At 35.1% G+C, this 9909-nt stretch overlaps 2 protein-coding genes across 2 annotated transcripts; both read right to left on the reverse strand.

The window, feature by feature from the left end:
• Positions 1 to 1965: 1965 nt before the first annotated feature.
• On the reverse strand, positions 1966 to 2310 carry LOC111888836 (uncharacterized). Its single transcript, XM_023884958.1, has one exon. The coding sequence runs from the start codon at positions 2308 to 2310 to the stop codon at positions 1966 to 1968; it is 345 nt and encodes a 114-aa protein (XP_023740726.1).
• A 2340-nt stretch (positions 2311 to 4650) lies between these two features.
• LOC111888875 (uncharacterized) lies at positions 4651 to 9484 on the reverse strand. The gene is made up of 8 exons (XM_023885007.3): positions 9090 to 9484; positions 7607 to 8767; positions 7417 to 7507; positions 7167 to 7324; positions 6846 to 6897; positions 6272 to 6351; positions 6093 to 6186; positions 4651 to 5949 (listed from the first exon to the last, which is right to left on the reverse strand). The coding sequence occupies exons 2-8, from the start codon at positions 8672 to 8674 to the stop codon at positions 5462 to 5464; spliced, it is 2031 nt and encodes a 676-aa protein (XP_023740775.1). The 5' UTR covers positions 8675 to 8767; positions 9090 to 9484; the 3' UTR covers positions 4651 to 5461.
• Between the last annotated feature and the right edge of the window lie 425 nt (positions 9485 to 9909).

Genomic DNA, 9909 nt, shown 5'->3' on the forward strand with positions numbered 1-9909 from the left:
AAGGTATCGAAGAACCCCGACGAGACTATGATATAAAGTGGGGTCTAAAATTAGGGTAACTGTGGAATCTAGTTTGTAAACTAGATTTGCAGATGTGCGAGTTGGGTTGTAGTTGGGCATGTTGTCATGGTCTAGAAGCTCAATTGCATACTTCTTTAAAAAAAATAGAAAAATATGTGTAGAAGATCAGACGGCAAATATACCCATAAATTAATTGAAAGCACCCATATTTGTCATAATGAACCCGTGTCCCAACTGAATTATAATTTGTTGTAGAAAAGTGATAGAAGAGGCTGTCAAAATGTTGTCATCAACGTATAGAAGAAGATATCTGATGTAGTGTTGAGAGTGTCGTATAAACAAATATGAGTACGTCCGAGTATGTTGGTAACATATATGAATTGAATACTGATCAAAATGAGGGCACCATGATCAGTGGGCATGCTTGAGGCCGTAGAGAGAGCGTTTTAATAGACAAACATGATCCAGTAAGGGTCACGAAAACCAGAAGGTTGATACATATAGATTGTCTCATGTAGGTGGTCGTGAAGAAAAACATTCTTCACATCGAGTTGGTGAATGTGTCAATGTCGAGACATTACAAGGCTGATAATGATACTTATGGTTACCGATTTAACAACTAGGCTAAATGTCTCATCACAATCTATCATAGGTTGTTGATTGCGTCTATTGGCTACCAGACAAGCCTTGTAACTAGCCAAAGAACCACTTGTGTGAAACTTGTGGCGGAAAAGCCACATATAACGTACCACCTTGACCTCGAGAGGTCTAAGGACAAGAACACAATTTTGGTTGGACATAATATTGTGATATTCCTCATACATAAAGTTTGTTCTCATATTTCCCCTTGCTAGGATTTCCGTTGTAAATCTTTTTTCCATAACTAAAATCTCAATTTTAAAACCCGTTAAAACAAGAATTAGATACTCGTCGATTACAATCTCGGTATTTAATTCATTTTTTATCGTTGTCATTTACAAAGTTAATGTATAAAGACACCTCCTCTCCAACTATATAGACAGGGCCGGTCCAGACGGTGGACAACCCGGGCAACCGCCCAAGGCCCACGACTCCAGGGGACCCAAAATTTATGAGCTATATATATATATATATATATATATATATATATATATATATATATATATATATATATATATATATATATATATATATTACCTAAATGATTTTTAAGGCCTAAAGTTGGTTGAAACTCAATTTAGCTCAAAAGATAAACAATTTAGTTTGTTTGTTATTGCTAATTGAACACGTCTATATTGAAAAATAAATGATATTTTTTTGAATCTTTATTATATTTGTCTTTGAAGGGCCCTTTTTTTCTTTTCGCCCCGGGCCTCATATATGTTTGGACCGGCCCTGTATATAGACACAAGAAATCATATTTAAAACATCTCATCCTCTCCCTCTAGTGTTGTGTTTCTTGCTTCTACCAAGATAGCATACGGGTTTTGCTTGGTTTAGAGAGTCTTGAAGAACCGTCTTTAGCTGTTGTATCTTGAAAAACAAATGTCCAACAATGGGATGAATTTGTTTTAAAAACATTATGTTAAATGCTAGTTTAACAAATTCTAATTGCCTGTTTGTTTCTATATATTTTTGTAATATAGTTCATACAATTACTTTGGTTATGTTGTTTATTTTATACCAGTCAGTTTTACTCGTCTCAACCATGCATGGTTATAACAATATTCACTAAATATTATATAAGCATGAGCAAATAAGCAAAAAAATTACGTATAAAAAACAGTTCATGTTTATCACAACATTCACAGATTCACTAATATTATATAGTATCATTAATTTAATGTTACGATGTGGTTTTTTTAACATGAGACATAACCATATGTTATAAACATTTTGTTACTTTAACGCCTATAAAAATCTAATAGCTTTACCGATCACATATCCTGAAATACTTGACTATAATTACATGGGCGGAGGTGCAGGAAAAGGAATGGTAGGGATGTCTGGGATATTGAAAGGAGGCAGATTTGGAAAAGGGAAGCCGGGTATCTTCGGAAAAGGAAAATTTGGAAGTGGGGATTGGAACGGATCTTGAGAAAAAGGGAAGTCGAATGAGAATTCCTGAGATGATTCTGAATTCTTGATATCGGATTCATGATCTTCCACCACCTTCAAGTTTTGAATATTTGTATCTGTCGGCCCTGATCTTGGAGAAATAAAAGGTCGGGCATAGCCAGAAGAAGATACCAATGTGAAAATGAACATAACATTCAAGATCGCCATCATAGATGAAGAAAGAGAAGCCATGGTGTTAATTTGCTTGTAAAAGACAAAGGGGAAAAGACTTGCTTATGGTTTTATTATTTATGCAAGCATGCATATACTAATACTATACATGGGTTTTTATAGCGGTTTTCACAAAAAAAGATTTTGAACATTAAATTAAAAGATTGTTCAGTTTACTTTATTGGTTTAACTTTTTCTAAGACGATGTTAAAAAACATAATACAATACTTCAATAATTGTAATTTTTTACCACCTAATTAGGCTAACTAATAAATGCGTAAGAGTAAGAACCGAAGATACTTTGTTGAACAACCAAATTCAAACTTTCATACATGGGAATGATAGGATATGGCTACTTTCAACAAGTCAAAAGATAAAAATTAATTTGTGACATTAAATTTATTTGATCGCCACCTTTTACTCCGAAAACATTAGTGAAGAAGAGACTGAACACCATTCTATATTATTGACCAATTCTGATGGTCGAGAATGATAATCTTCCGAGTGAATCCAAGAATCAAATTGTTTCCTTTCCCAATGCTAATTTCTAATATATTTAAAATAAATATACGATAATTAAATCCAATTGTGATCTAATATAAGTTAGGTGGTGCATACTACAAACTTGTATATAAATGAAGGTTTATATTGTGATCAATAATATAAGTTAGGTGGTTCATACTACATACTTGTATATAAGTCGAGTTTAATCTTGAACACGACGAAAGGTTAGTGTCAAATGGGGCAAATCCCCATGGCAATGGTTCTGCAAATAGGGTTGACGGGCAACTCCCCAAAACCTCTACAAAATTTTGGACCTAAGATGCAGTGGAAAATATACTTATGATGAAGAAAATTTGAAAAACAGATAAGTTTGGGTCTTCTTAGGAACAACTCAAATTGCCAAATAGCCAAGTTGTTTGACAACCCAAGTGATCTGTCTAGGAAGCTTTGGTAGACAACTTAAGTTGTCTGACGGTTTTTCCATATGTTGTTTTCTAATTGCAAGTTCCACGGTTTTTGTTGATCTTATCCAAATTTCGAATATAGGACTATAGGAGTACATATACTCAAATTTTGATTTTTTGGAATTCTTTTACGAAATCAAACAATCCATATATACTTTTCAAAAACATACTTTTTTGCTTATAACTTTGAGTGTTTCTCACAATTTATCCAAAGTTGAATTACACGGTAATCCATGTATGGGGATAAATATTAATACGAAAGTGGTCTTAAACAATCCTTGAGATATCGAGATTCTTGGTTTTTCAAAATTCAACCCCATAAGTTTCTAACATCTGATCGTCATCCCTCTCCGGCAATGAACATGTGAACCTCATGTTTATGGCAAAGAATATTATGCCAACATCACACCATCTTCTAAACGGCTTGCCATCACTGGTGTTTTGATTTGGTTTGCTCTCACCGTCGTGTTCATCTTGTATCTAAACCTCAACACCTTCATTAGAATAAGCAAAATCCAAACCAAAAGGACTAAGGAACAAGATGTGTGGTACGATAACATTGGGGAACGGGAATGAGACTGGCAACTAATGCTGTTAATCGATAGTAACATGAACTCGTATTAAAACCTGGTCAAAATATGATATACACTTTTCCTGATTAACATAATTATGAAATTTATATTTAATAGGGCTTATCTCACAATATTTGGACCTCTGGTCTCTTATTGTCTTCACGAATACAGTAATATCTGGGCCTCCAGTCTCACTTGCCTCCAAGAATATGAGGTCAAAATATGACAAACACTTATTGGGAAAAGCCGAAAACTCGTAAACGAATATGGGTTAGAAGCAGAGTCAGTTCTTGGCACTATATTTTATTTCAAGCCAGCCGGTTTTTTATTTACTTACGGGTCTTGCCGAACTTCAAAAAGAATATATTTAAATAGATCAAGTTTATATTTTGGTCCTTATCATGTTAAAATATTTGCAATCTTAAAATATAATTATTAAAAAAAAAAAGTCAACCTTTCTAATGGAAGCATAGCGGTAACCAAACGAATTAAAGTTGGTGTGACTAACATAATACACACAATACAATAAAATCAATGAGGCCGTATGTTTGACTAATGAAGAAGGTGTTGTCTCTCTTTTCAGAAAACACCTAAGCTGATTGAAAGAGATGTAATGCCGTCCAAATTCGTATAAAAACAATTTACATGAAATGGGCCTGAGCCTGATAGTGAAAGTAAATATCTCAACAATTTTATGGAAAATCATTTAAGAAAAATATAGAATTGTCGGCAACCATCTATGGATGGTAATGGGGTGATTCACACATGAAAGCGACTATGTATTTATATCCATTTTCTAATCGTGGATTGGAGACAAATCATGACGTAAAGAAGCCATTAAAATTTAAATACATGGTCAAATTATATACATCACTATAACAAAAATAAGGCATCCCTGTCCCTGATAAATAACTCAAAAAGACAGAATAATAATAATAATAATAATGACTAGATGATGAGCACAATAATGGCCTTTCAAGTTGGTTAGGTAACTGAAAAGACGGTATTACCCCTTTGGCGCTATAGCATATGTCAGTGTGGAAGAAAAAGAATTCAACTTTGTACCAAGATAATGAAAGAAAGAGGTTGGTTTTTGGAATTTGGCATTTGGCTGTAACCTTATCAAGAACCAAATAAAAGAAAAATTAAAACTGAAAGGGCCAGAGCCAGAGCCAGAGCCAGAGCCATAATAATAATAATAATAATAATAAGAGCACAGAAAATGGCCTTTGCTGCCCATATCTTGAAAAATTAAGTTTTTGGAGCCCACTTCCAGGTTGTACAAAAATGGCAGACAAAACTCAATCAATCAATCGCAACTCCCCAAAACACCATACCATAAATGGGAGGGACTTCCCTTTTTAAATTTAACACCCCCCTAAAATGAAACCATAAACACAACCACCCCTTTCCCTTCCTTTCCCTTCAAACACTCTTGAATCTTCTTCATCCCATTTTTAAACAACAAATGGAAGAGGTGAGCGCCAGCGCCAGCCCCAGCACCAGTCGGGTCCCACAAACAGACCATATCCACCCCCACCCAACCACCCGTCAGATCACTCACTTTCTTCCTTCCTGGGCCACCGGACATATATCCTATATCCTATCCCCCCTCAATAAAAAAAATAAATTTCAAAGGGTTACTGGTAAGCCATAGTTGAGAAATGATCTGATATGGCCATCCCAGCCTGCTGTAACAATAACCAGACCCCATGCATGACACCCAACAGAGCTCTGGCAAGAAGATTTGAAAAACTTGTATTGAGATTTACATAAACCAGCAGCAGAAGGTTGATTGGAAGTTGGAAGCTTTTCTTCAGGCCAAGTTGCGGATCCTTTTGGAATCGATTCTAGAAAGAACTCGTGACCCAGTGAGAAGTAACTCGGTGAAGAAAATGGCAACAATGAGCTTCTACTGCTCACTTTCAGACCCGACCATGGCAACACAACCGAGGCATCGCTCGAAAAGCACTCAAACGACTTAACCGTCTTTTGTTGTTCTTCTTGCGGGTTGCAGTTGTTGTTCCAGACATATATATTGGAATCCTCGCATGCTGACACTATGTGTTTCCCATCTGATGTGAATGATGCACAGAATTGGTTTCCAGCATTTCGTTGACCTGCTTTGGTTTCAAAAAATTAAAAATTAAAAAAAAAATAAATAAATAAAACATTGATGACTACTGACTGACTGACTGACTGACTTGTAAATATATAGATAGTACAGAAGAAATAAACAGTAAAGATTCTAAGACAAACCCACCCTTGTATTTGCCAATGACGTTGGTCCCGTCAAGAATTCTGACATGGGAATCCGCACAAGTCACCATTACTTTGGTTGAATCTTGTGGACAGAACTACAGATAATAAGATAATATGGTAATTACTCAATTATATTATGAGCACAAAAAAAAAACAAGAAATTGCCAAATAAATATCAACCTGAAACCCAATTATCCGTTTGCAACCCGACTTCTTTTTACTATTTAAGCAAACCGACGCCTCAAGTTGGAAGTGATTATCTGATTCAAGAAAGTTGAGAATGATATCTTTTTAGCAACCTCAAGCCGGCCCCACAACTAAACTAACAAAAGGACTTCAAATCGGATACGGTACTAGCAAACACATAGCCACATACATATATATATTATATCTATACATATACATATCAATCAATCCATGTGAAAACAACCTTACATTCAAGTAAACCCCAATCTTTATATCATCAATCATTGAACCAAAGACAACCCACAAGATTTTTCAAGGAAAGATACAGTAAATTTATTTAGAATGAGTTTGCCCATTGATAAAGTATATTTATTAGAAAAAAAACACCTACACCTATTATTAATTATTGAATGTGGTCCAACAAACTCAAACTCAAACTCCTGCTAAAATGGTATTTTAGACATTTGATTGAGCGTCAACATTGTTACATTAAAGTTGTCGTGGGTATCAAATATCAAAATATGAATGTAGTATGTATGGCATATAGCAAAAACGAAGCAAAGCTTACCTGACAAAGTGAAAAGGCGGCAACAGCCTGTCATGGATCCAATAATTCCACCCTAAAATTAAAGATAAAGGAAGGAAAGAAGACGTTTATATATATATATATATATATATATATATATATATATATATATATATATATATATATATATATATATATATATATATATATATATATATATATATATATATATATATATATATATATATATATATATATATATATATATATATATATATATATATATATATATATATATATATATATATATATTTGAAATTTGGAATTTAATTAATGGACAGGAAATTGCCAAACGAAACCAACCTTGCCATCAGGATTGTAGGTGACCGCAGTGATTATTTCTCGTATGTCTGTCCAATCTACAACCTGGGAAGACCCGATTGACCATATCCGAACCTTTCCATCAATTGACCCGCTTATAAAATGACTTTCATCCACAGGGTTGAACTGAACACACGTCACTGCCATTCATATCCTCATATCATGTTTAAAACTTTAAAACATTAAAAATAAACAATTACTAATTTGATCTTCTAAACCAAAACTCACATACCGTAGTTACTGTGTGGAAACATTTTCAGGCATTCATCCATCCCAACTCTCCACAAACGAACACTCTCATCAACAGATGAAGATAGAAGAAGCTGCAATCATTACCATTACCAATATGTAAAACATCAATCAATCAATAAATCTTTTATTATGAGTAGAGATGGTTGATGAATAATGAATAATTTACTCACGTTATCGTTTGACCATGAAAGATCCAAGACCTCGCCATTGTGGCCGTGGAACTCATGAACGGGCTTCTCTAGTATCCGGAACACTTTTGGGGGAACAATAACACAAGCAGAATCCGGACTTCTTCTCAGATTCTTGAGCATACTCATCTTCTGTTTTTCGGCCATTAAAGGCGCTAATTCAGAAAGATGATTCATGGTGAAGTATAAGCAGGAAGGGTCGATATCGGGAATGTCGATGTCATTTGATCTATCGTCTTCCACAACCTGCCAAACCCTAACAACCCCATCTTCTCCAGCGGTAGCAAGATAACGCCCGTCTTGACTAAATTTCATGGTCAAAATCGAACCTTGATGCGCATGAATATCTTGCCCGATGAAAACAGCCGACAGTTCTTTCAATCGTTTCTTGTTTTGGCGGACTCTCACTCGTTCAACCCTGGTTCTGCGAACCTGACCATCGGCATCACATCTTCCATTTCCACTTCCATGGGGATCGACAACACATGTCATTGACCGTAATCTACTCAACCATTGACTTTTTACTCTGTTCATCGTTCTAGCCATTGTGCCAGCAACCTTGATTTGTCTCTCTACAAGTTTCTGAACCAAAGGAGGCGAATCACTCTCTTTACATCCCCCCTCTTCTTCTTCTTCTTCTTTACATGATTTACCGCAATTAAATTTTTTACCTCTACAAACGAAATCCTCTCTAGAATCGAGAATTCTTGACGAATCGGAAACAGAGGAAGTACTTGAGGACATTTCTTCGTAAATAGGGCTTCTCAACACAGCATCACTAGCCTCCATCATCCTTTTATCAAATCCCCCTGATTCGTCTGATTGAATTTCATCATCCAAGCTTAAACTCAAACTCATATGTTTAAGGAACTGGTTTTTCCGATCTTGAACACTTGTTGGAGTCCTGACCCAAACATCATATTCCGAATCATGGTTAGAAGCAGGAGTAGGAGTGTCGTGAATTTTAGAAACTGAATCAGACACGGATGCAATGTTATCTTGGGCATCAAAAAATCGATATTCCTCTTCGTCCTGGTTTAAGCTAACCATGGTTCCTTGTGTTCAACCCATGAAACCTAACCTCAACAAACCAACCTTTTAAGCCCTAGGCAATGTGCCTTGTTCCGTCTCCAAGAAACATACCTGATTAAAAAGATAGAATCAAAGCCTTAAAAAAGAGATATTAATCACGATAACCCAGATCAGCTAGGGATAACTGTCAATAAAAAAATAATAATAGATAAACATATTGACAAGGTTTTTTATAAAAAAAAATGAACAATTTGTCATGGATCCCAGATCCAACGCCCATTGAACCTGCCTTTGAAACCCCAAAAACAAGTTCATATATTTAAAAGAATCAAAGTCAAAATCCATGTATTGCATTGATAATTGAACCAGGGTATACACTATATAGTATATAGTATAAGCAACCCATTTGGAGAATGATGACGACAGGGAATACCTCATACTACATAATCATCAAAATCGAAACCGGGATCAAAAATTGAAACTTGCCCTTTGATGCAATCAAGAAAATATGTTACAAGGAGCGAACCAAGAAAGATTTGTTTGTGTGAAACAAAGAAATCGGAGGAAGTGCGGAGATGAATCTGAATGATCGATTTGTGGGGAAGCAATAATCAAATACCTTTCTTCTCTCTCAAAGCAAAGGGGAAAGGGGAGAAGGGAGTTAAATCCAAAGGGGAAAGAGGGTAATTGAGGGGAAAAAAAAAGGGGGGGGGGGGGAGAAGGAGAAGTGGGAAGAAGAATAAATGAGAAGGATCTTGATATTCGTGAAGGAATGGACCGAGAAACGAGAAATGGAGAGAAGTAGAAGAAGAAGAAGTAGTAGTAGTAAATAGCGTAGGCTGAGAAGGTGAGGGGGTGGTCTGTAAATGTATGTCTGTGGGGAGGGGGTATACCCTACAATTGCGTCGCCTCTTTCTTTTTCTCTCTGTAAAAATACCTCTCCATTGTCTCTGTTGCATTAATTCTGTGCTTTTTTCGGTTTCGATTAAATGGCGCAATCAAAGTTTCAACCTTCCAAAAAATTTTAAGGAATTAGATTTAATTTTCTCAAGATCTCAACAATTTTACTATGAAGATCACTCTTTTGAATATCATATCTTACAATATTATTTCTGACAACAAAATAAATTACTTTTTCTGTTTCATTTTATTCAGTGTCTATTAAATAACGAATATATTCCATTATTAATAAGATATAATCGCAAATAGTAAAATTTTAATTAAATTTTTGTTATTTTTCAAAATTTTATTTT

This window comes from Lactuca sativa, chromosome 2, assembly GCF_002870075.4.
Source record: "Lactuca sativa cultivar Salinas chromosome 2, Lsat_Salinas_v11, whole genome shotgun sequence".
Classification (NCBI taxonomy): Eukaryota; Viridiplantae; Streptophyta; class Magnoliopsida; order Asterales; family Asteraceae; genus Lactuca; species Lactuca sativa.

Excerpts from the sequence above, each read along its gene's own strand:
- LOC111888836 (XM_023884958.1), bottom strand. The coding sequence starts at position 2,310 with ATGGCTTCTCTTTCTTCATCTATGATGGCGATCTTGAATGTTATGTTC.
- LOC111888875 (XM_023885007.3), bottom strand. The coding sequence starts at position 8,674 with ATGGTTAGCTTAAACCAGGACGAAGAGGAATATCGATTTTTTGATGCC. Across the intron at positions 7,508-7,606 it reads TTTCATGGTCAAACGATAAC|CTTCTTCTATCTTCATCTGT; the intron begins GTGAGTAAATTA and ends TAATGATTGCAG. Across the intron at positions 6,352-6,845 it reads CCGCCTTTTCACTTTGTCAG|ATAATCACTTCCAACTTGAG; the intron begins GTAAGCTTTGCT and ends TTCTTGAATCAG.